The 27,157-nt window shown below is 42.9% G+C and overlaps 1 protein-coding gene across 1 annotated transcript in view; it reads left to right on the top strand.

Annotated features, from left to right (window-relative positions):
• The first annotated feature begins 7,352 nt into the window (after positions 1-7,352).
• ERC2 (ELKS/RAB6-interacting/CAST family member 2) overlaps positions 7,353-27,157 on the top strand; it is a 501,410-nt gene continuing 481,605 nt past the window's right edge. The window contains exon 1 of the mRNA XM_066612969.1: positions 7,353-8,009. Coding sequence (XP_066469066.1) covers positions 7,353-8,009 — 657 coding nt within the window. The remainder of the gene's footprint in view (positions 8,010-27,157) is intronic.

The raw sequence follows: 27,157 nt of genomic DNA, 5'->3' as shown, positions 1-27,157 counted from the left end.
GGGCAGTGCTCATCTCTAAGCTGAAGAGCTGGCGTTTGTCCGTAGACAGTTTCCGTGGTCATACGGCTGGCATGACTAAATGCCTAAGTGCATGGAATGCCATTACCATCCCACTGAAGTGGTATATATTTATCTACTCGCATTTTTACATGCTTCCTCATTCCCCCTTTTGTGTAAATCCCCCTATCTCAGGGCCTCTGAGAGGAATTTTATAAGGTGGTACAAAGATTCTTTTGGACCCCTTTGCAACGGGGAGGGGTGAAACAGAGTGGCCACTGTGTCCCTTTTAGGCATAGGTAGGAGTAACCCCCAAAAGGAAGGGAAAAATTGTAGAAAATTGCACTCCCTGCCACTCCCACTTTCCTATGACTAGTAGTTAATATAAGTGCTGAACTAGGTAATCTTCAAATTCTAGACTTAAAATAGATTTCTGTACTTTTACATGGATATGAAAGCTTGTTTAAGTTGCATGTTGAGCCATCATTTCAAGAAGGTGCATCCAAGGGTGAATTAGCAAGAACCTTGGCAAAAAAAAGAGCATCCCCAGGAAATTGGATTCAGTCCCATTTTCAATCCTGTGTTGAGGATGGTTTTGTTTTTTGGTTTTTTTTTTTTTAAAAGCCCTTATGAAATATTCTTAGATGTTGCCATGCCTATCTTATGGGGAACACAAGTATCCTTCTATTATAAACACTTTTTCTTTTGAGGTGTTTACAATTGTTGGAAAGAGAAGTCATGTTGAAGAATACAAAGATCCTGCTTGGGTCTTGCTTTCTCATCTCCACGTTCTTGCTAATGCTTTTTAAATATTTCTCTGTGTAGAGCTGTGTAGAAGATGAGAGACTTCTGGCCCAATCTATCAAGGGCCTATGGCAGCAGATCTTGCAATTTGCTGTCACGGGCCCAGTTGTGGCAATGTGAAAGCCACGCTGCTGGTGCATACTTCCGAGGTATAGGTGCCAGTGGCTGGAGGCTCTATGTGCCAGGACCCCAGCTGCTCCACAAGTGCAGATAAGGTCGCAGATTGGGTCAGGGATTAGACAGGGCCAGGGGTGTATCAAGGGTGGGCTGGGGCAGATTCTATGTTCCTGCCTGGAACCAACACTCTCCCTTAGGCCTACTTGGATTTATGGCAGCAAAAGGGATGACATACATTCAGGTAGGCCCATTTGGGACCAGAGAGTGACAGAGTAGGTAAGTATAAAAGTTCTTTACTTACCTTTCTGTGGTTGGCTGGTCCCCGGGTGTTTCATAGCATGCAGTGGAGGCTGCGTCAGCTTTGCTGCACGCTCTAGACCAGTCCAAGATAGGATTTGGCCATGTGTGGGACTTGCATAAAGTACTGTACACAACAATATATAGCTTTTGAAAATGTGAACTGTAAAGGACAAAGGTTTGAGTTCTTGAGTGTGAAGTACTTCCTAAATTTGCTGATTTCTAAATGTGTTTATTGATTTCAAGGGGGCGGTGCAGACATAATGCTCTTTTGTGTAATCCCCCCTTTTGTGTAAATCCCCCTATCTCAGGGCCTCTGAGAGGTATTTTATAAGGGGGTACAAAGATTCTTTTGGACCCCTTTGCAAAGGGGGAGGGGGAAACAGAGTGGGGAATGGTGGTGACAGGTGAGCAAAATAGGGAAAGGGAGGAGCAAAACAGGGTGGGGAGGTAGAGACAGCTGAAAAAGTCTTTGAAGCTCAGCTCTACCCACCCAGGTGGCATCAGCAGCTAGATACAGTAGATACAATACGGAAAACCAAACGCACTCCTAAGACTCTCTAAAATCATTTAAATATAGAAAATCATGCAGAAAATTAGCATCATCCTATTTAGGCTCACACATTCTAGTACATTCTATATACTCCTTCATGGTAAGTGGGTCCACAAGCCAAAGAGCTACTGTAGCAGGCCAGTTTCCTCCCAGATTGGACACTGTTTTAAGGAGTGTCATGTATGCATTCGTCAGCTTAGCATATATGGCTTGCTAGTAGCTGCAGCCACACACTTGTGGTAGTGTCATCAGCATCCTGTGTGGGCAACAAGTCTGAGCAGATAAGAAAATTATTTCCTGGAACATTTTCTGGGGCCCATCCTTTGGCTCCTGGGCCACCTTTTTGACCCTGGGCCTGGGTACAAATTATCCCCTTTACCCCCCTCTCCTTGCCTCTGCCCCACCTATTTCAGTTAGGTGTAACCATTTCAGTTAATGTCACCAACATTAACCATGGTTGATGCTAAGGCATCATTTCTTAACTAGGATTTGAAAACAGATTATTTTCAAATCCTGCTTTGTGTTAAGAATGGGTAAGTCATTGTTGGTGCTCATTCTTGGGATCTGAAAGGCATATGTGGTGCTTGTGAGAGGAGTATTGGCATGTCTCATTTAATTTCATTTGGCTCCTTCTTGCATTATCTGGACTTGTTTGTTCTGCAAGCAGTTTCACCAGACTTCTGTCCTCTGCTGATTGGCATGCTGCCATCTGCGTTGTATTATGTTGTGGTCAGGGTTGTGGATCTGTGGTAGATGATTTTGTGACTGGGATTAAATGGCCTTTGATTGCTTCTAGCTCTGATTCTAGTGACTGTGTTAAGAAACTCTTGATAAGTCTTGAGTTGTTATACTTAAATGTTCTCCTTCCCTCGCCTTATCCACCATCTCCTTTGCTGAACTGGCTGTTTTTTTTCTTTCATCTCATTTCATAGTTTGATGCCTTGACCACATCCTTTCTGGTATCTTTTCTTATTCTTTATTTGTTACATTTTTCCTACATCTCTGACTTTCAGTAGTTTGTGTATCAGCAATCTTCTAACCCATTCCTTGATTTGTAGTACAAAATCACAACCTGTCAGGTAGGAGGGCTGTAGGATTTTATAAGTGCCACAGTCCTGATCTCAATTGCAACACCTCCCCCCCCCTACTGTCTGTAATAGAGAAAAAGGATTCTGTTGAAAAATGAATTTTAAATAACCACCAGGAACTATTTCTTTCTAAAATAGATTATCTGTTCATTCAGACATTTGGGAGGTGTTGCAGGTGAAGAAACAAAAAGCACCGTTCTTTTTTTTTTTTTAACTTCTCTCCTTAATTTTGGCCTTGAATTATGCCTGTATATTTATGTGAAATTGTTCAATGCATTTAACATTTGATTTAAAATTCAAATGAAAAACCCATAAAGCATTCACTGTAAAGTTTTGATTTAAAAAAGAGACATGAATGCTCTAAGATTGTTCTGCAGTATATCTGTTGTAGGCATAATTAGAATGAATTTAAACTGAAGATAAATTTTTCCTATAGAAAGTACAACGATTGTCTGATGGTTCTTGTCAAAGGGCTTTTGTGGTACCATTTATAAGCTCAAGGAAAGAGGATGAATCTATTTTACAAGACTTTCTTGAGATCTTGCACTTCTTTTTATCCTGATTTACATAGACCTATGTGCTGCACTTGCCACAGCAATGTCTAAAGAGTTATCATCAATTTAGCGGTGGTTATGGTCCCGAGCATCATACCTAATAAGCTAAGCAGAGGATGAATCAGCTTGAGGGACTGAGCAACCTAACTAGTATTCTGGTGGGGCTTAATTTGGGACTGGCCCAATGATAGTTCCAACTTTGGCAACTACTTGGAACGAGAGACTTCCTGTACATTTGGCAGGGAGACAGATAAGTTGTTGGCTTGGTGTTATCCCTACATTCCAGGGGATGCCATAGACATACGTCTGATTTCCAGTGACTGCTCAGATCATAAATACAGAATGTATATGCCTGTCCTTTCTTCCAGCTGATTTTCTCCTTGCAAATATGCATTTTGGAACCAGGGGAAAGGGGAAAGCAGCTTGGGGCAGGCGGTATTGTGAGCAGAAAAATGCTAGATTTGGAAGAGTTTATCGGTTTCTCCTCTTGATGCTTCTCCACCTCAAATCTCCCTACATGATGCCTTTTCAAAGAAAGAATGGGGGAGGAGTGTCATGTCAGGGTTGATTTGCTGGTCGACAGTAGTTAAACATAGAAGTTACTCTCATTATCATTTGTTTACTGTTATTACCTTCTTCACAGTTACACCACAGCCAGTGAGTTCACATGTTCAAGTGATACGCAGTGTTGCAGTGTAGAGCTGTTTGTGAGACACCTCCCCTCATAGCCACCCACATTTACAGTCATGCCCCATGAAGATTAAAATAACAAAAATTAATTTCTCAAATACTCTCTCAAAGACTTTCTAGGCTGGAGAGGGGGGAATACCATCTGTATTGCATCTTAGTCGCCCTCTTAATGATAATTTTAGACTGTGTGTGCTTGGGGCCGGGAGCATCACCAGGCATTTGGGGTGGACTGGAATACCAGGCTTGGCGGACATTTGGCTCCAAAGTCTGAACGTGATCCCAGCAGGAAAAAGGTAGGGAAAAAGTACCTAGAAAGGGTACTTCTTGCCATGTGTCTTCCCTGCCAGGGTGGGGGCTCCTGGCATGTTGTCACATGCCTCCTGCTGGGCAGCACCTTGTGTCTAGAAAACACTTCTACCTTGTGGCCCAAATCCTAACCAATTTTCCAACGCAGGCAAAGTGGTGCCAATGGGACGTGTGCTGCTTCCTGCATTTGGGTGGCACTCATGGAGGCCTCCTCAAAGCAAGGGAATGTTTGTTCCCTTACCTTGGAGTTGCATTGCCCTTACGTCGGTACTGGAATGTGAGTTAGGGTTGCGCCCTGTGTCTCCTACAGTGCGGAGGACACCCAACATACCTCCACATGTCACCTGACCTTTGCAGTGTATTTCCTCTGGTGTCAGGGGACCTGACACTCTATTGTGTGTCTCCCGTGACATGTCATGGGAGACATGTATGTGCAGCCTCCTGATTTTAGAAATGGGCTATGTCAGATGCAAGGGAGGGCACCAGGATGCAGGTCTCCTATTATCTTGTGTGCTCCCTCAGGCATTCGATGGGGCACTGTGAGATACAGGAAGCTGAACTAGACGGGCCTATGGCCTGATCCAGTGGGACTGTTCTTATGTTCTTATGTCACACTCCATCCTGGCTGGTGGATTTTTTTTTAACCACCACAGTGCCATCTCTTCAGTCTTATGCACCTTGTTTTGCTCTGCTGGTTGGCAGTATGCAGTTGCACAGAGCTAGATCCTCCTTTGACAGAGCATGCTGCCTGATGACATCAGCTTTGTGATGCATTCTGGCACCGCTGTACCCTGGTGATTCCAATCATCTCTTTATCATCTCTCAGATCAATTCCTATTATTGGGCAGGAGGTCTGGTCTAGAGGGTAGAACCTCCATCTCCCTGAAGATAACATCCACAAGGACCACATCCACAAGGTCGCCAGTTCAAGGCCACTGGCACCATGCTACCTTGAAGCAGCTGACAAGCTGAAGCCGAGCTATTCCATCTGCTCTGAGCGTGGGAGGATGGAGCGTGGGAGGATGGAGGCCAGAATGTGAAGCCAGATCGGAACGAAACACCTTGAATGTAGTGGTTCTTGAAAGAAAGAACCTTCTTTCAAATTGTAAAAATCCCTATTTAATAAGGGATTTAAATAAAGCCTGCCTATGTAAACCGCCTTGAATAAAGTCTTGAATAAAGACCAAGAAAGGTGGTATATAAATACCTGTTGTTGTTGTTGTTATTATTGATGGTTGATTGATGTGATAGCAGGCCATGACTCTTCATTCTGATCACGTGGTAAATTGTGATTTAGTTCTGTAAATGTGAGCATTAAATGAATATTGTAATACGTGAATGCCCTCTTGCAGAGCAGTACTGTGCATGTTTACTCAGATATAAGCTGCATATGTTCATGGAGTATTCTCTCAGATAAGCATGCAAATGATTGTTCTGCCCAATCCTGTCCTCGTTATACGATGGTGGATCTCTCTGACTGCCTTTGCCTGAGCCATTCCAATGGCTCACTGCTTGAAGCTGATAAGCAGACCGTCCATTAGATCAGGAAAGGTGGTGGTGGTGGTGGGTAGGGAACAGGTTGGGGTGGATCTTGTTGGCAGTGGTATCTGTGGCCCCATCCTGGACCCAATATGGGGGCTCTTGGATTTAACAGATGTATGCCAACAAAATAGCTGATGTTGATCTGAGTAGGCCTATTGGGGTTCAAGGAGCAGTGGAGAAGGTAAGTAAAAGATTTATTTACTTCTCCCAGGTTTTCTGGTCCCCACTAGCCCATAGTATGCAGCACACACTGTCAGCGTGCTGCATGCTACGGGCCAACCCTGGACAGAATTGGGCTGTTAGTTATATATTTTTTCTGCATGAGTTAAAAAAGGCAAAGCGCAACTATAAATAATTGAACAATGCTTCTTCCATAGTACTTGTGTACTTGCAGAGTCTTACTTTCTAGGCACTAGCCCTTCTACGTTTAGGCATTTTTATTACCCGATTCTGTCTTTTGTTTTTGAGTCACAGAGTTATTTATGTTTGCCAATGTATGTCCTAGAAATGTAGGACTCAGTCTATCCTGAGATTTTGTTATCACAGCATGATACTTCACTTTAACATTTTGATTTTTTTTTCTTAAAATTAGGCATTCATTGGCAGTAAAATTCTACTAACTAGGCTAATTGTTTTTTCGTTTTTAAAAAGGGGAGAGCAACTGTCCTTATTTATCCCAGCATGTCGTCTCTCTTCCAGTGGCTGGTTGTTGGTGTCTCTTTTGAGCCTTGTTTAAGACTGTGAACCTGTTTCAGACAGAGAACAATAGTTTCACTTATTTTGCTATGCAAACTGTTTTGGGAACTCTTTTGTTGAAAAATGGTGTGTGTGTGTGTGTGTGTGTGTAAAATGAAAAATAAATATAGGTGATGCCTTGTTATCTGTGGAGGTTCCATTCCCAGAACCCCCATGGATTACAAAAACCGCAGAAAACAAAATCCATAGTTCAAGACACCATTAACCCTCTAAAGGGGACCTGTAAAACCATAGAAGTCATTCTGAGGGCTGGTGAGGCCACACACAACCTCCCTGGCCCTCATATCAGCCTCCAGAGGCGTGTCTGCCTTAATGCGGGTTGGGGCACCTGCATCAAACCAAATCCACTGATTTCTTATTTTAAAAATGTGTACTTCCAAGTGTGGATAGTATGTTCTTGCAATTTTATAATCACTCTGTCACACAATATAAACCCATGCTTTCACTTGAAAACTATTCTTACTAATTTGTACTTATTTTTTTATTTCCAGATTTCATTCTGAAGAAGTTATATTAAGGAATTTATTTGCCTTTTGGAAGAATGCTGTGAAGACGTTTGCTAAGGGTAGTAACTGGGAATATAGGTCAAATATTTCACTTAAGTGTGATTAATTTCTTATTTAAGTAGTACCTCACATTAGAATAAAAATGTACGGAAGTGCAAGAACAATCAGTAACTTGGATGGCAGTCCTGCCAGATCTCCACGCTTGCCAAGGTCTCCACGCCTGGGCCATAGACGAACAAGTAGTGGAGGAGGTGGAGGGACAGGTAAGACATTATCGATGGAGAACATTCAGTCACTTAATGCCGCCTATGCAACATCTGGACCAATGTATCTGAGTGACCATGAAGGTGTGGCATCCACTCCTTTCCCAAAGGGCACAATGACTCTTGGAAGGGCTACAAATCGAGCTGTGTATGGTGGTCGAGTTACAGCTATGGGGAGCAGTCCCAATATCGCCTCCGCTGGCCTTTCCCACTCAGATCTCCTTTCCTATACCGATCAACATGGGGGTCTGACCACTTCTGCACATCATCACCATCATCAACTCCCTTCTATGCTAAGACAGGTAAGAGACAGCACCATGCTAGATCTACAGGCTCAGCTTAAGGAGCTACAGAGAGAGAATGAACTCCTAAGGAAAGAACTTGACATCAAGGACAGCAAGCTTGGCTCTTCCATGAACAGCATCAAGACCTTTTGGAGTCCTGAGCTCAAAAAGGAAAGGGTCTTGCGAAAAGAAGAAGCAGCCAGAATGTCCGTTCTGAAAGAGCAAATGAGGGTTTCTCACGAGGAGAACCAGGTAAGCAAGTGGAAATGAAAATAAATGTTAATTAGGAAGGAATGGGGACCTTGTTCTGTAGTGATGACCAAGAGGTAGCTTGCTTTGGCTTCATGACATAGTTCTTTGTTGATATTTCTGGGCTCTGGTTGTGAAGTTGGGGAAAAAAGTGCACCAAAAAACTGGATGTACAGTAGCTTGTGATTCCAATGTGGAGAATAATTATTACTCACTATCTAATCAGGACTTTTTGCAACAGTAGCTTCAGTATATTCAGCACACTTTGCAATGTAAAGGTATCTTTACCAGATGGAAAAAATGTACTCAATCCAGGCATGTACTAGGCAGGGGTTTCGCTGCTCTAATTTCTCTCAGGAAATTGGAAACGAGCTATTAAATTTTGTATTTACATGGTTTTTCTGTGATTTTTCTAATATTATGGGCCTATTACAGAAAGAATTCAGTTAGACTAAGATTGTAACTGCTGTGTTAAAATATGTTCATCTTGAAATGTTGAAGCATATTTTGATTTATAAAACAGTTAACATATAATTAAAAATGTCTGTATATAAAGATGCATTTGTTCAAATGTTGAAAGTTTTGCTGTGCTTCCATGGAGCCATATGGCTTGGTCAATAGGAAAAACCAGAGGGCAAATTTTTGTTTTACACAAAATACATTGCACATACCTCTGGATAATTCTCATGTCTGCATTTGAACTTAAGATGCTTGTATTAGACTATCTGTTGATCATCCTGTGATGAAAATATAGTCTTGTTTTTCACCCTTGGACATTACCATTCTAGCAATTATTCTTGGCTTTAGGAAACTAGGGCTGCAGACTCATACACACTTTCCTAGGAGTAGTTCTGTTTAACACAGTGGATTGCCCCTCATCTTATGTGAGGATTATGTTCTAAGGTCAAAGCATTAAGCAAAAAATTACCTTGAAAATACCTTACATCAGTGTTTCTCAAGGTTTGTCTTCTGCCGTACCACTTCACATGGTCCACCTATTTGAAGTACCTGGGACATAATCGCCAGTTCTTTCAGGGTTGGGAGGCCAGATGCAATGCGTCAAACACTGGTAAGAGGCTCAGTGTGGACTAGAGGGCTTTTTTGAGTGTGGAAAGCATGCTTTGGAGCTCTGCCCGCTGAGTCAAGCCTCCTATAGCTGTTCATTGTGTCACATTCCTGGTCTCACTACTGGGTGGCAGGTGTCCAGAGGTCCTGTGAGTACCACCAGACAGCACCTCAAGTACCACTGGTGGTACCCATACCACTGTTTGAGAAACACTGCCTTACAGTCAGAAAATACATACTGTCCCTTTAAAGATTACAAGAAGCAGGAGGGAACTAGAATGACTGAGGGAACCCTCTCCGATCTCCAAGCTCACTCTCAGACACGTTACGTAGAAAGTGGAATGGGAGGTGGAATCGCAGGTCAACTGTGAGTTAAGGCGAGGGGTGACTGTACTTCTAAGTAGACAGAATGCATAGGATTGTGCTGTAGCTATCCTACCAAGGAGAAGTCTCTGCTGCTAGAGCAGGATTAATGTATTTTTCTTTGGGTGGCAGGTATAATATATAGGTCATCTTTCTGAAACTGAACTTCACATTGCCCAGTGCTATTTAATGCTAATCATTAATTGCTCTATGTTATGTAAAAGTGCTGAAGCATGAGTTGGTGCTGAGTTTTCTCGCAGCAGTCTGCTTCTCATACCAGGTTTTCAAGGGGTTGAATACATGCTCTTTTGCAAGCGATTGCCAAGTATATGGCATCAGAATTGCAAACTGAATTATTACTAGAAATTCATTAGGCGATATTGAAAATGTCAATAAACTCAAAGGGGAGAAATTGAAATTTGGGAATGCCATGTTTGACCACTATTGAATACTTCTCATGACTGTTGTGTAATGATAATGCCGTGTTAGCAGTTTAACAACTGCTTTGTGTTGGGTTTACATAGGTGGGGATACTGTTCGGATTTCTCAGTTGTGTGGACAAAGTTTGTAGCATATGGATCAACAGCATATGCACATTCCATTATGCATGGTTGTTGTGATTCTCATGGTCATACCATCATCATTGAGGACAGTCATGTCTAATTGGGTATATATAACTATTTCTGGTTCACATGCTACTTCTTCCATTCAGATTACTTCAAGAACATTAACATCTAGAAAACACACTGTCACCACTACATGTATAAAATTGCCCTGAGAGATAGATATAGATTTATAGTCCAATCTGTGTTAAAGTTCAAAAGCCTTAAATAACTGGACAAATAGGAATATGGCTAGATTCAAAAATGTTAAAACAAGAAATGAAACGCCTATAATTTCGCTATGCTGCAGCTGGCAACAGCAAAATGTGTGCTCCTCTGCCCGTTATGAACACCGGAGTTATGAAGAGCTGCACTGGGGCTTTTGCGTAGGCACAGTACGTCCTTCAGTGGTGCTTTTGTGCAGGCGCGATAATATATTTTGTTATAACTAGGTTCAGAACAGACCTAGGTCCAATTAGGGTCAGCCTGAGGGGGGAACAGGAGGGTTGATCAAGCTCTTCGACTTCCCCTTCGCTCTCTTCCTTCTAGCAGTAGGGAATCGTATCCTCTTTATGGGAGTGAGACACCTCCAGATATCAATTGGAATATCTTTTTTTTATTTAAAAAAATTACAGCATGTCTTAAGAATAGCGCTAAGCTGCTACATTCCTAACATATGCGCATCCCCATTCGACCCGCTCTCTCAACTAAGGGTGGCCAAGCCTGTGGATTGTTGCTCATTCCAGACTAGGAAAAAGCAGAATGGTGGAGTCTCTCCGATCCTGCCTCCCTGGGTTTCCCCTCTTTATTTCCCTTAATGACATGTCTTCTGGGCCCCACTCCTTCTATCTCTTTTCTGATCTTCCTCACTGAATCTGGGGTCGTTTCCAGCTGGCATTCATTCCCCCAAGGTACAGCTCCAGGTGGTACATAATATGTCCTCTTATCAAGAGGCCCAAGTGAGGTATGCTGTCTCTGGAGCCTTGTCTCTGACATATGCGTAGATAGCAATTCTGTGAGAATCAGTGGCGCCGCTAGGGGGGTGCGGTCCGCACCAGGTGACGTTCACGGGGGGGGTGACGTGCACAGGGGGGTGACATGCTAAAATTGCGGTGGTTAGGAGTAACCCCATCATATTATATAAACCGTTGGATGCAGAATTTCGAGCGGAATGCAATGCAAAAAACCAGAGTGAAATATCTCCTTTCTATCAAAAGTTATGGTCAAAAAACTGAAGAACAAAAAATGCATGGATCCCTATGGAAAGTGAAAGTGAGCCGTTTCGCGCGTTTACTTGCGATTAGGCGAACTTGCCTTAGTCTATCGGAAAGGGCAGGCTGAGAGGAATCCAACGACACCAGAATGGTCCTGATCCAATGAAAGAAGCCCCCAAAAACACCTGAGAAGGAAGTCCCTCTCTCCAAGCAGATCAATGTATTGAGTCCTATGGAAAGTGAAACTAAGCCTCACGGTAGAATTTACTCGCAAGTAAGCAAACGTGCCTTGGCTGGTGTGGAAAATCAGGTGAAGGAGAGTGCAAGGCTACCAGAATGGTGCTGATCCTATGCACCTGGAGCTAAACAAGTGCTCCAGAAGGCAGTCCCACCCTATTAAAAAGGATCAAAATGGAGGCTTCAGCTGATAAGGTGAACTTTTTCCAGACTCGCAAAGCCAGGTGGATCCTGACAGTGATCTGGTTTTATAAGAAGTTCTTCAATTGAACTAGGCACTGGGTAGGGCTGAAAACCTTACTGATTGGGGGGGTGTTATTGCAGGCAGGCTACAGAGGACATTCACTTGGTGGATAGGACTGGATGCTGTTTATTTAATTATTTGTTCTACTTTAATTATTTATGCTTATTTATTTTAATTTGCCTGATGATGTCACTTTCACCATGACATCACTTCTGGTGGGTCTTGCACAGATTGTCATTCTGTAAAGTGGGTCCCCTTGCTAAAAGTTTGAGAATTGCTGCAATAAGGTGTTAGTAAGTTGACACCGTGTGTGTGTGTGTGTGTGTGTGTGTGAGATACCACTAGTGACTAAAATCATAATTTGGAAGAATAATACCATCATGTTATAGATTAATCAATGCGTAATTTCACGCAGAATGTGTTCTATCTTTGTTCTATCAAAAGGTACAGCCAAAAAACCAGTGGGGGCGGAGTGATGGTACTTCACCATGCCCACCACCTGGGGTGTTGCCCCGCCCACTGCATGGGGGGTGAAGCGCTGGCATCCCACATCAGGTGACACGAACCCTAGTGACGCCACTGGTGAGAATTGTCTACTTCTTTGATGTTAGCCAGTTCCAAAGGGACCTGTTTCAGCTAAGGCAGTGGTTCTCAAATGCTTAGCACCGGGACCCACTTTTTAGAATGAGAATCTGTCAGGACCCACTAGAAGTGATGTCATGACCAGAAGTGACATAATCAAACAGGAAATTTTTAACAATCCTAGGCTGCAATCCTACCCACACTTACCCAGGATTACGTTCCATTTACTATCATTGTTAAAATATATACAGATGTGTGCCACTTAACGACAGGAATACGTTCTCCAATCCCTGTTGTTATGCGATTAGTTTCTATATGGAATATTCTTGAAACACTCTGTCTTTTTTTTGTAATAAGGGTGAAATAATGTTTTTGTTTTGTGCAAATGATGTATTGGTATCTGAAACCATATCTGATACCTTATCATATTGGTATCTGATACCATATCATTGTTTTAAAGAATTCCCTTCATGTGGAGATAGGGGAAGACACTTGGAAAGCTTTGAAACAGTCTTTTAATGGGAAGAAATTATATTGCAGGAATGCAAACTTGGCATGCTTCAAATAACCATGTTTTTATTAAGAAGTTCTGAAAACATGACCTATCTTCCAGGCTTAATATATAGGTAGGGTGCGTGGGAGTTAAAACAGTAGCTTGTTCCTCAGAGTTTAGGCATGGAATTTATACATGCTGCACTGATGTGACCTTTTCAGGCTTTGGGCTGCAATTTTAGTCATGCTTACCTAGTAAGTTCCATGAGAGTAAGCCCCTCTATGGTGTTTATTTCTGAGTGAACATCCATTAGATTGTGCTTTTACAGAGTTTAGCCACCTAAGCAATGGAGCTAGGTACCAGGGATGGGTAAGTCCCACATGGCTTGACTAAAGTCAAGTTACAATTCTCCGCCTCCTGCAACTCGACTAGAAAACGAGTCCTAATGGGCAGACTTTCCTAGTCACCCAGAGAGTTTTTGCAACTTGAAAAGACTCGAGTCGTTCCCTTTAAAAAGCCAGCCACAGCGCAGCGGAAATTAACAAGGCTGTGTGTGTGTTTCAGAGTTCCCTTTAAACATTCCCCTGCTGCCCCCATCCATCCCATCTAAGGCAGCAGTGTGGAATGCACCAATCCATTCCCTTCCTTGTACAATCCTACTTCAGCCACCACAAAACCCACCTCCTTTTATATCACGAGCAGGCAGGGAATAAATGAGGGAGGACACATCCCTGCTCTGCAAGGCGGGAGGGCACAGCTGCTCCTGTCCCCCTACCTCTCCCAGAGTCACATCCTCCATCCAATATACAGTCTGGGGGAGAAGTGCCTCCCTCCTCCAGGTTCTGTATTCGTGCAGGACCCTCACATAGATTACCAAGCCAGCTAAGTCAGCTAAAGTGAATATTTCTGCAGAAGTTGTTACAAGTTCTGCATCATGAGCCCCTGCAAGTTTTAAGCCCAAATCAAAAGAAGCTAACCATTTTGCTCCACCCCCCAGCCCCTGTCTCTGAACATAACGTACCCTGCTGCTGGGGCTGCTACTTGCGCGTGTGAGGTCTGACTTCCAGATCGACTTCCAGATCTATTTAGGGCAAGGCAGAGGCAGCGCGACCCATAGCCATTTGTGGGTGGCTCAAGTTGCCCAAGCCCATGGCGGTTCATGAGTCAGGAGCCCCTGACTCAAGTGTTTTGCTGAGTCATTAGCACGAGTGACTTGAGTCTCCACGAGTCAGCAAAAAAACGTGCATTTTCATGACTCAGACTTGAGTCACCTGACTCAAGTTCCCATCACTGCTAGGTACTATGGTGTCCTGAAGTGGTGGTGGTAGTCGTAAATAGCCTTGAAAAGTAGCAAAAGACAAATTCCAGAATAAAAAGGTTTTGTTCTATGAAATGAGAATTATGTGGGGATCAATAATAAATAGCTGTTGAATGAGGATTTAGTATATTGCATTAAAACATCAGGGCCTTTCCAGATGACAAAAACAGGATTATTTTTAAGTGCCATGTTACCATCTCTGATCCAGCACCATATTTTCCCGTTCTTGCATAATGAATAGAGATATGAGTGCGTCACCTTGCTGTGGGGGCAATAGGCTACCCCCAATTAGTCTTCCTTTCCTTTTAGAAGGAGAAAGATGGGTGCTTCTGTGCTGCAGGAGATTCTCCAAAGATTATCAAAATCTAAATTTAAGCCAACAAAAACAGAAAGAGATGGGAAAAGGTTCATAGCAGCATTGTTTTATGGCAGTAGGTAGTGGGTTTGAGGTTAGGTTTGCTAGTGTTTTTAAAGAGCTTTAGGGTCATATATTAACAGGATTGACTGTCCTGCAAGAGAGCTCTCAATTTCTGAAGAAGTTAGAATTAAAAAAAAAGAAAAGAAAAATGAAAAAGGTCACAAAATGGCATACTCATCTCTATGTCGTTGGGTATTCAGTAGGTATCTGAGCTACTCATGAGCACAGAGCTCACTATTGCTCCTGATATATTAGATGTGCATGGTGTGGGTGGGATACTTCCCAGCAAGGAAAGTATTGTTGGGAAAATGTAGTTTTCCCTGAATAGAGATATTGACTCTGTTACCTTCAACAACCCAGAATATATGATTCTTCCTCAATAACTGTCTTACAAGTGTGAATTTATTGCACAATAAAATGATTGCCTGGAAAAGCTTCTCAGTAAAGGAATCTCAGTTTTGTTCTGGATTGATGCCTTCTCAAGCAACTAAACTGCTGAGAGTTTACACAAAATGTAGAAACGAGAAGTGCTAAATTATTCTAAGTATTGTTAATGCTTAATGCTTGTTATTATCATGACTTCATTTTCTGCAGCTATTTAGGCCTTATACTGTTTTTCATTGCTTGTCAAGGTTTAAAATATGCGTGCATTTTTTTCTATGCAGGCAAAGATGGCTAACATCCATCACTACTTATATGGTTTGGATTTAAATTTAGTAATCCAGAAGTGAAAGCTTAACCCTCACTGTGGTTGTCAGCTTTCCAGTCTATAGAAATGCCAAAGAGATATCTTGAATAAGAGAAGGGCTTAATAGCAGCTCTCTTTGTCTTTTAGTTTATTTGACATATGGAAACACCTTTTCCTTAGTTCCATCTCTGTAACATGCTCTAGCTCAGGGGTCTCCAAACTTTTTGGCCAGAGGGGTGCATCAAATGTCTGGCATGGTTTTGAGGGCCAGGAAAAAAATTTAAATATAAAATTTGTATAAATAAATTAGAGATGGAATTTAGATGTGTGAATAAATGAATGAATGGGCTCATTCATTCAACCTCTCTGGTCCTTAGAACACCCTCCAGATGCAACCAGAGCATAGTTCCAGTCATGTTTGGCAAAGTGGGCCAGGGGCTTTCAGGGGACAAGAGGCTGGCTGCAGGGCGGATAGAGGCTCTCCAAGGGCCACATCTGGCCCCTGGGCTGGGGTTTGGAGACCCCTGCTCTAGCCGACCTAGAAATGGTAGTGAGTAGAACAATGAGGATAAAGGGGGTGGGAAAATGCTAAACAGGTAACCCTGTTTCTGTTGGTTCTCATTCCAGGTACATGGGACACAATAAACTGAAGTTGGTTGGATTGTTGAGGGCAGGGATAAACCCCATATTTATGAGGAACTGGAGTTCAGCCCACACCCCACTAGTGTCTTTGACAGCAATTAACTTTTATGGGAAAAAGTAAAATTTCAATTGGATGTTTTAGTTGGAGCAGTTGATCCTACTCATGGCTCAGGACAAGAGATATGTTGTGCTTCCCCCAAATATTCCTGACCTGTATGGGCCCTCTCTTCAAGCCCTCCTATCTCCAGAACAATGGATGTTTTGCTAGTTTTATGCATTTGTTTCAGTATTCTTTCACATTCAAAAATATGTGGATTTTAGCCTGAAGGGTTTCCACTTACCCTTTGACAAGTTGGGGGTGAATAGTTCTGAATACTGCTGCTGTAAGCATGTTGGCATTACCTTTCAGCTGGAACTCATGACTTGTGAAGCCTCTATGACATATTGAATAAGGTGTATCTGTCAAACCTGTCAGAAAAGGCATCTTCTGTGTAGCCTTAATGCACACTGCCAGGGCTTTCAGAGAAGACCTGATGCAGCCTCAGTTGGATGCTTGCTTTGAGTCCTAGAGCTGAAGCTTTGATTTCAGGGGCCCCTCCATCATAGTGAGTTGTATGGGCTGTTTGTGGCTTATGCTCTGTTAGTGCCAGTGGTTGGATTGCCTAGTTTTGTTGTCAAAAATTCTGGCATACAATTGAACCTTTTATTTACGAAGAGACCCTTTCTCATCTTTCAGTTGGAGGTATAGTTGAGGGGGGTGGGTGGGAGTGGACCTCTGAGACTTCAGGTGCTGCTTTTGAAACTTTTTGAAAATGACCTTTGTTCAGAAGTTTCAGGATAGCAGCGGGAAAGCTGAGAAATTTACCGAGCGGGCATACATATGTTAACATCATTCTGGGTCATTCTCTTTCCTAAGAGCTGAGTGAGGTAGAATGTAGATTACATGAAGACTACAATCCTATGCAAAGTTACCTTGGAGTAAGCTCTATTGAACACAATGGGACTTCTGAGTAAACATGCATAGACTAGCACTCTAATATACCTTTTATAGTTACCTGGAATATTATCAAATTCCATTTTTTCAGTTTTTATTCATTTGTTAATGAAATTGCAGCCTAAACTCCAAGAGTTTAGTATGAAATGAGCTAGAAGATCATCAAATGACTAGAAATATCAAAGCAAAAGTAAGTGGCAAGAGAGGAACACACTCTAATGATGAAATTTAAAGTTTTTGTTGTTGTTGTCATATAAACTTTGTTGGTGTGACTGTGGGAGCATGACTATGCCAAAGTGAGCTTTCACAGTTCAGAATTACCATGGCACCATTGCTGTCCACAGTCAGCCTAAGCCTACTGTGAATCTGGTATCCAGTGATTTACCCTCAGCCTGTTTGCATGGGGTGCCAGCAGCCTTATAAGCACTGCATTGCTGGCAGATAAGATGGCTGGAAGTTAACAGGCTAAACAGGAGAGTCTCAAATGGTTGTGTGCGTTGCCTTGGCCTGTCTGCATGACAGCAAGTAGGAAGCCAAGACACATAGTAGCTTGTACAGCCTCAGGAAAAGCATTCTGGAAAACAGCAACCACCACTTTTATACAACTCTTATTAAGCAAATGACTACCACACAGTGTTCACACTAAAAAATGAATTAAGACCTTATAGCTCATCCATGCTAAAGGATAGAAGAGAAATATCCATTGTCACTAAATTAAAATGTATTTCTCCCGTCCTGTGTAATCTGATGCATGTTTACTTAGAAGCAATTCCTACTGTGTTTAATGGCGCCTATTCAGCATTGGATTTGGACTGCAGCCTTACTGATGTATTATTGTACTTACAGTGCAAGCCTGAGTTTATTTAGAAGTAAACCCCATTGAGTTCAACTGCTTTTCCACCTGAGTAAGGGTGTTTTAGGATTGCACTGTAAAGTTACAGTCATGTGCTTTACTCAAGGATACCCCCCCCCCCGTACCTGGTGGGACTTTCAAGTAAATAGGCATAGGATTATACTGAATTTAAGAACATACTGGTATTCAGTCTTATACATCTATCTTGTGATATTGCACAACTCTCCAGTGGTCATTTATCTACATTTTTTTTGGCCTTGTATGATCAAGCTAGCGTATCCGTTTTAGACTTCTGGTCTTTCAATCAGTGTACATGCTATGAACCAAGGGTACTTTTTTGTGTTTTGTTTGTGTGTTCATGTATACATGCAGTATATTGATAGTAAGGTTAAGAATAGTAGTTCAATGAAATAAATTTATTGCTCCTCCTATTAATACCTTGTCCAAAATTAAAATAGTGCATTTATATGTTTCAACTCAAATGCTTGACATCAAGTGTTCTGTTTTCTGTAATCATCTTCTTTTTCCTTTTTATGTTTTAAAAAGTCATGTGTTTAATTGCTTGTTTTAACTTTGTGTTGGATTGTATTTTCTTTATTTCTTTTACTTTCATTCACTGAAACTGAGGACATTTTAGGTAAGTAACATTCTCTTTTCATTTTCTGTTTGTGTGTCTTTGTTTAAGATGTGAGAAATTGCTTAGAAGTGCTGCGATGGTTATGTAAAGTGGCTGAGTGTGTTCGTTCATAACTGTGTTTTCATACATTTATATGTAGATATAACATTCTCTGACTGAAATATAGTGTTCACAGCTTGCTTAAATATGTGAAACAGATTAAATATTTCAGAAGCAATTGCTGTAGTATGAAGATCAGTGATAGGTGGAGGAGAAACCTTAATATTTTGATTCATATTTTTGAGTGAATAAACTGTGTGCAAACATGTCTTTTGCACTTGCCTCACGGAAGCTTGTTGGGTTTGAAATGCCCTTTCTTGGAAGGACCCTGAAATTTGCTTTGAATTTTACTTTTAAAAAATTTGTTGCGTGAACCCTAATATGGTAGCCCAATTGTGAACTCAGCACATCGATACCACTTGTAGTCTAGGAAGCCCTCATCTGGTATCTTTTGAAATAGTCCTTCACAAAGGACTGCCCATTTCTTTTGTATCTCAGATATTTATAGTGGCATGGGGAATATTCTGTAAACTGTTGATCTCATTCAAATTTATGTATGGTAGAAATGATTGTGTACATCAGGGATGTCAAACTCATATCATCCTGGGGGCCACATTGGATTCATGGCACCTGCTGAGGGCCGAACTCCAGGTGTGGCATCCAGAAGTGACCTGAACACAGGAAGTAATGCCACTTGTGACAACACTTCCTGGTTTTTTTTTAAAAAAGCTGAGGCTTCCCCCACGCTCTGCTATCTCACCCGACCCCAGACCCCATTCTAGCACCAAGCATCCCCTGCCTCACCCCACACCAGACCCCATTCTACCACCAAGCATCCCCTGCCCGCCAGCCAGCCAGCCAAGCCTCCCAGTCGCCCCTCAGCCCCCACCTACCTGCCACTAGTCAGGGCCAGGGAAGCCACGCACAGCAGCTCCTGCTCCCAGTCCGCCTCTGGCCACGACCAAAGCCCTGGGGAGGTCTGGCCGTGGCTGGAGGGAGGACTGAAGGCTGGAGATGCTGTGCGCAGGTGCTCCAGCTCTCAGTCGCCCTTCTGGCCGCGGGCGAGCCCTGCTTGCACCCGGAGGGAGGATGGAGGATCGGGGACGCCGTGCACAACTGCTCCAGCCCTCATTCGCCCCTTCCAGCCGCGGGCAAGGCCCGCTCGCAGCCGGAGGGAGAACTGAGCTCTGGGGACACTGCGCGCGGCTGCTCCAGCCCTTGGAACTCTCTCCAGCTGCGGGCGAACCCTGCTCGCACCCGGAGGAAGGACTGAGGGTTGGGGTCACCGCACGCGGGTGCTCCAGCCTTCAGTCGCCCCTTCCAGCCGTGGGCAAGGCCAACTTGCAGCTGGAGGGAGGACCAAGGGCCAGGGATGTCACATGTGGCTGCTCCAACCCTGGGAACTCTCTCCGGCTGCAGAGCTGTGCTTGCAGTTGTAGCGAGCGGGGGTGGGGCAGCCCCAGAACTCCACCAAAGCTTGGGGGGCCGCCCAAAATGGCTCTGCAGGCTGGATCCGGCCCGTGGGCCTTATCTTTGACACCCCTGGTGTACATCATATTGTATCTTGTTGGTTGAAAGGTGTGGATGCAACATGAAATCTACAGCCCAATCCTGAGCTGCCTGGGGTGCAGGGCTGCGTGGTGCTAAAAATGGCTGCTGCTGCATCCTGTGTGCCCCAGGCATTTACCTTCCCCAGGGTAAATGGAGTAGCCCTGCAATGGGGCTACTCAATTCACCGCCAACCAAAAGGTTGGTGGTGAATCAAGTGCCTCTATGTTAAGTGGTGAGCCTCCCTCCATCCCTGCTCCCTCCCCTGGCATGTCTCCTCCCGGCCCTCCCTTCATCTCTCCGAACCGCCCCGTCACCACCCTCTCCCTGCCCACCTCCCCCCCCCCAGAATGCCTTCTCCCCACCTCTTCGCATGCCTCCACTTGCCTCTCTGCTGCTTGTCAGTCCGTGCGACTGCTGAGTGGCAGAGCTCGGGGGCCCACCCGACGCTAGGGCCCGCATATGTGCCTGACGGCACATTTGCAACAGTGCATGCAGGCAGTAAGCCAGCACGCTGAGCTCAGGATTGGGTTCTAAATAATTTCATTGACTTGGAAACATATGATAGGAGCTCCCTAAAGATTTTCAGACATAGGAAAATTATTAGTTTCAAGCTATGTTATTACAAATCACTTCACAAATCTTATAGTACTTACACCAGTGGGCTCCTGTTCCAGGGAAATTATCTCTTGCTTTAGGTTCTTACATAATAATGATTGGGCTCTGCTGACTTCATGTATGATCTTTTTCTGAATGTAGCTTTCTTTTCTACCTTTTAACCTTGAGTTTTGGCAGTTTGCCTGAGGGAGACCAGAAATTTCCTTTTTTCAGAGAATGGCAGAAAAAACTTAAAGAGATAGTCACACCCTTCTCATTATAGCGCATAAATTTTTACTGCTTCAGTCACTGTCCTTCGTTTTCATTCTCCTCTCTTGATTTTTCTGAGTGTTGTTACTAATTTTTCTGTCATATAGTGCCTTATTCAGTTAGTTTACAGTGGAAGACACCAAACTAGGCTATATTTGATGCAGGGAACTCTTTAAAGTGTCCTGTGCCATGAATGCAGACACACACAATCACTTTTGTGAAGATACACAATCTGACATTCTGTCCGCATCTTCTACTATTCCTTCTCTCACTTTAATGGCCATCTTTAAGGAATGATGATAGATTCTTGATCATAGTGGTATTAGAGAAATGGATCGCTTGAATGATAAGAGTATGCATATATTTCAGATTTCAATCTTTGAGGAATAGGACCCTGATCCTGTATTTGCCAGATCCTGTATTTAACATATGCTTCATTATAAAACTGTGTTCTGCCTTGAAGCCGAAGATATTGTCATGATTCTTATCCTCTGCTGTCTCCCATCTCAGTTTTCTTCTAAGGGTTGGGACTATAAGGAACAGCTTTTCAGGGGAATGGAGGAGGGGAGGGAAGATTGGTGGAAATCCCACTTGTGCAAACAGTGTTTTTACTGGAAATGGAAGACACTATTCTAATAGAACCAGTATGCGTAAGAACTAAAATCTAATGTTGACTAGCTTGGATGATTTAAGGGAGGGTAGTTTTACAGAAGATGTTGACTAGCTTGGAAATTCAGTTCAAATTTTGGAAGGAGTTTGATTACACAGGCCAACACACATTTTGCTTCCTTAAACGTTACATCAATTCGTGGGTATATTTGGGGTGCCGATTCCAAAAATGGCATCCGTTTTGCCCTATCACGTCTAGTTTTGGATACACGGCATAGCCTCATGAGGAAGCCTACACCATGGCTTGTTCAAGCTCCTGTAGTATATCTCCAAAACTAGACGTGATAGGGCAAAACGGATACCATTTTTGGAATTGGCACCCCAAATTCATATCAAACCACCATAAGGTTTGGGAAAAACTTTTCTGACCCTCAATTTTGTAGGCCTATGTTAGTTAGGGCCCAATCCTATCCAACTTTCCAGCACCAGTGCAGCTGCAATGCAGCCCCAAGGTAAGGGAACAAATGTTCTTCCCACCAATCAGGGTGGGATTAGGGCCCTTAGGGCCCAATCCTATCCAATTTTCCAATGCTAGTGCAACTATGCCAGAGGGGCATGCACTGCATCTTGTGGTGGGGCAGCAGTCACAGAGGCCTCCTTAAGTTAAGGGATCATTTGTTCCCTTACCTTGGGGCTGCATTGCAGCTGCACCGCTGCTGGAAAATTGGATAGGATTGGGGCCCCAATCAGTACAAACTGCCCATAAATTACAATGGCTTTTCTTAGATTTGGCATTTTGGAGTGTGTCCAACTATGTAGATAAAGTTCTTTGTGGAAATGTTTATTAATATTAATAACTTTGGGGTTATTAATTGTCAAGTTATTAAACTAAATCCAGGCAATAGTTTAATTTTGACAATTTGTCAAAAAAGTTAACCCCAAAATTAGAAATATTAAACACCTTTCATAAGAACCCTCACCTATAAAAAGAGTGCATGTTTGCTACATACTCTCCTACAGGAAACTTTTTAGCGTGTAAGGGTGAAATAGCCTTCCAGTTTCAACTGAGAAAGAAATGTGCTTCAACAATGAAAAGCTGTGCAACATGGTGATTCAGAATGTAAGATCCTGCACATTCTGTACCACATTAACAACTGCATGTGATTCAGATGATATCATGAGACTTGCTTGAAGGTGCTTTTAACATGATTGTGTGAAAATGGTCATTGAGTACTTTTTGTCATATTACTTGGCTTCTTGTTAGGGTGAGGAACAGGGTGAAAAGTGTTAATAATGAATTGACAGCCCAATCCCATGCGTTAGAATAGGATCAGAAGAATCCTATGCATCAGAAGTAAATCCTATTAGATTCAGTGGGCTTACTTCCAGGAAAGTATGGATAGGATTGGGCTGTTAGTCTCCCAGAGAATTTCAGAGTTACTGAAGATTCTTGAGAAGAATTATGACGAGCAAAATTTGATTTGCTTTTTGAAAGTTTCTTATAGTTTTGTTCTATCTTCCAGTTCTGTTTAGAATAGAGTTGCAATCCTAAACATGATTACTAGTAAGTGAGTTTCATTGATCTCAATGGGACTGACATGCTTAGGATTGCACTATAAGTTGGCTGGAGTACTCACTCCCCCCCCCCCAAGTAATAGCATCTTAATTTGAGAGTAAATTTATCTGTCAATTCACAATGCTAATTTTTCATACTTGCATTACTTGTCATAGTTGTACTGCTGTAGGGTTTCTAAATCTATTTTGGTTTGTTTTTGAATCTTTTTCTAATTTGGTAATTTTGATTATATAATTATTAAAACAGTAAACATACATACATACAAATGATATACCACAGTATACATTTAAAAACGTATTCATAGATGAAATGCAACCAGGGGTTCTTTTTTCTGTCTGGTTACCCATCCGTAATAAACGCTAAACAGGCCTTGGGCAAAAACTGCCCTTGATAACACAGAATGGAAGGTACAAATTGTAATAACTGGTAAACAAGGCCTACAACACGATTCTGTGCACGTCTACTCAGTAATAAGTCCCATTGTGTTCATTGCTGCTTATGCCCAGAAAAGTGTGCATAGGATTGCAGCTTTATTCCAATAACTTTGAGGAAATAGATTCATTCATAAGAATTGCTGCTTAGGAATGGTCGCACTTCTCAAAGTGTTTAGAAAAGGTCATACTTCTCAGAAAGTGTGATCATTTAGTAAAAGATGAACAGGTCCAACCTTGTTATACACTGAATTTTTATACACAGATTTGACTCAACACGAATGGCTCCTGCAAATGAGAAGAAATGTGCTGATCCCTGGAGAAGGGGAAAAATGCATCCCTTTAAAATCACAGTTTAAAAAACTGTTTTTTACTGTTGCAGAGAGACAGTCGTGCAAGTGATTATAGGTATAACCTAAGTATCCACAGATTTTTCTATCTCAAAGCTCATGAGAAGGGCCCTTTAAATTAAAGGAAAACAGTAGTTTAATAATGCCAGAGAGGGCAGCCATCAATCATTCTCTCTGCAGGCTTCACTCTTCCCCTGAAAGAAAGCTAAATGACATTGATTATCACCTTCTGCATTCTTTCCCTGTTGCTGGGTCTCCTGATGAAGGGAGGGATTGCTGCCTTCTAATGAAGCCTAAGCTCCTGGAGAGAGACTGATTGACTCTGTGTGCATTTCAAAAGGTCAGCAAGACTGTTTTTAAATCACCTGAGGAAAGGGACTTTGTTTTTTAAATTGATTGCTAGTTTTTTTGCCAACCACTTGAGTTCTTGGAACCCTTGGAACCCTCTTGAATAATGAGTCTCAACCTGTATTTATTTATTTTCCTGTTCCCTTTCCAATCCCTAAAAAGGAAACTCAAAGTGGCTTACAGAGTTAAAATGAAATAAATGAGCAAATTGCATAATAAAAACATGCATATAGTAAAACAATAAAAAGACAAGGCAACAGTAAAGGGGCGAAGACTAGTTTAAACAAAAAGGATTTAACCTTTCTCTGAAAATTTCTTCTTCTAGGGCCCAGTCCTATTCTTATGATATGTGAAGTCTGTTGGCACTGCAGCCTCTCCATTGGTCTGCAGCCTCTACCACTGGTACAAAGGCCAGAAGGCCACATGCCAGCAGTGGTGCTGTGCAGACTGGCCATCACCATAATAATGGTGGCAGTGTGTGGGGATCAAACTGGGCTGGGGCAGGATGGGACACCCCTGGAACCCTGGGTGACTGGACCTGACTCACCTCCTTTGGTCTAAAATATACACTCCAGCAAAAGAACTGGGGTAGATCAGAGCAGGCCCACAGGGACCATAATGTAGCTAGAGACAAAAGTAACGTATTTCTTTATTTATCTCTCCTGGCTGGCCTTGTTACCAGCTGGACTGGAGGATGCAGAAGCTATTTTGCCCTCAACATGCCCCCCCCCCCGTCTGCTTGGACTTGTGCCTGCAAAATAACTTATGCAGATCTGACTAACCCATGTGGGGACAGAGTTGGATAAGTAAAAAGTCTTTTACTTACCTCTGTCTCCCTGCATGGTCTCCAGCTGCCCAAAGGCTGCATTGGAGCTGCGCTGGTGCTGCTGTGCGTTGTGGGTAGCATTTAGTTAGGACTGGGCCACTTGTTACAGAAACCCCAATATAAAGAATTGCAGAATGCAAGAAAACTAAAATTATCAAAAAGTTCAAACTAAGAAAAAATATACACAATTTCAAGAGTGTTCTTTATTGTGTCTCTTGGGAGGTTTTGCAAATCAGGATATGTGGGAATTAAGTTTTATGTAGTGGGACTGTGTGAACTTCTTTGTTCATGAAGTCCATTTACATAAAACTGGAAGCTCTGCACTTCGTGATGAGAAAAGAGTGCAACAGAACATGGAAAGGAAGTGGATCATCTAGTTTCTGCTTACTTTTAGCAAGTGAGCAAGCAAGCATGTCTGTAGCAGGCTGGAGGAAGGGCATCCCAAATCCACTGCCTCCTCATCCCCCTGCCATTAGCCGCTGATACAAGCTGCATCAACCCATTTCATGGATGGGTCGGCCCTGACTTGAAAGCTAGCATGGCAAAGACCCTTAATGAATGTGCAGCGCAATCTTGTGCTGGAAAAGGCAGACCAGGAGGCCTGTGCTGTATCCAGTGCAACACTGGGGCCAGAATTGGCTCAGCTGGAGGCAAGGGGAAGCTCTTTCCCTTACCCCTGGGTAAGCCACCACAGCCCCAATGGCTCTCCTAGTACCTGCACCACCTCAGGAGGTGGTACAAATCAGAGGAAAATGGAGTGACTTGGAGCCACTCCACGCTGCTCAGGGTTTGGAATCCAGTATAACTGCTGGGTCCCAGTCCTGGTCCCAAGGGACTTGTGCCAACCTAACACAAGGTTAGGATTGAACCCCTAGTTATCTAACTGAAATTGGTAGTTTTGTGTATGTGCGCTCGTGCGTCCATGTGTGTGTGGCTTTTAAAAAATATAGTCAGCAATAATAGCATTCAATAAAGAATGAAGTTCAAAATGACTTCTTAAATGGTGTAATGGAAAAATAGTCATCCAGGTGGTGAAGAATGACAGAGGTGTAATCTCACTTCCTATAATAAGAAAATAGGTGTTGCAGCGTTGAGTGACAGAATTTCTGATAGTGTTAAGAAAGGTACTTGCTGAATTGTTTAGCAGGATGAGCTGAATAGCAGGTATGCCAGAAACAAACAGGTCCTCTCTCTCTCTAATATATGTAATGGCGCTTTTCATTTTATAGTGTTGTTAATTGGTCTGGAATCTTAATTGGTCTGGAATCCTCATGTGATCATTTTTATATTCAAATGTACAGTTTTTAGAGATGTTGTGTGCTTGGCTTTCCTGCATGTATGGGATCCCGCATTCATTTCAAGGGAGGTAATCATTTTATGAGAACGCAAAAAAAGGTGTGCAAATCAGATTGAAACTACTGAGCCTGGAACACAGGGCCCCCTGCAAGCCCCAGACCCAGGGAGCAGGCACATTAGGTTTTTAAAAAAGCCCCTCTGCCCTTGCAGTGGTGTGATCCTGGGGATTGCGTTGCTGCCTTCCCTGCCCGTTAAGGAGGTAGAGGCTGAGGTCCTCAGGCTGGGGCATCATGAAGCCCCAGTTTGAGAACCACTGCCCTTAACTGATCTATCAAGGACTCTGAGAACAAGGGTTAATCTTCTATCACAGAAGCTTTGGACATCAGTTAAGAGTAATTGGTTGATGAGAGAGACACTGTTACCCACCGAAAGAGATTGAGGTGTTTTTTGGCTTGCTGAGGAGCTCACTCCTTGCCTGCAGCCCTGGTTCAGGCTACATAGAACACCAACCCAAGTCACTGTCTCATAGAGAGCAGCTGGAAACTTTGACACGTTAATGCTGCCTCTCTCTCTCTCTCTCTCTCTCTCTCTCTCTCTCTCCCCCCCCCCGTGGTCTTTCAGTTGCCTCCCTTCACGTTGCATAAACTCCAGTTCTTCAATCCCTGTTTCCTATTTGATTTCCCAATAACCTGCTCCCCTTCCTGCCTCCATTTTGCACTATAATGTTCCCCTTTTCTTTTAAAGAATTTCCTCTTTTTCTTTTTATCAGCCTAGAAATCTCTGATGCTTAGGGCCTAGCTATGTAAGCGTGTGTGGATATTGTGCTGCATTATTATTTTTTAAAGTTCCACTTAGGGCGCAATCCTATCCTGCACTGGAACAGGCAAGCCAAGAGGCTTGCACTGTATCCA

This window comes from Tiliqua scincoides, chromosome 2 (assembly GCF_035046505.1).
Source record: "Tiliqua scincoides isolate rTilSci1 chromosome 2, rTilSci1.hap2, whole genome shotgun sequence".
Classification (NCBI taxonomy): Eukaryota; Metazoa; Chordata; class Lepidosauria; order Squamata; family Scincidae; genus Tiliqua; species Tiliqua scincoides.
Note: the sequence above shows the minus strand (reverse complement) of the source record. Positions and strands in the feature narration are given on the sequence as shown.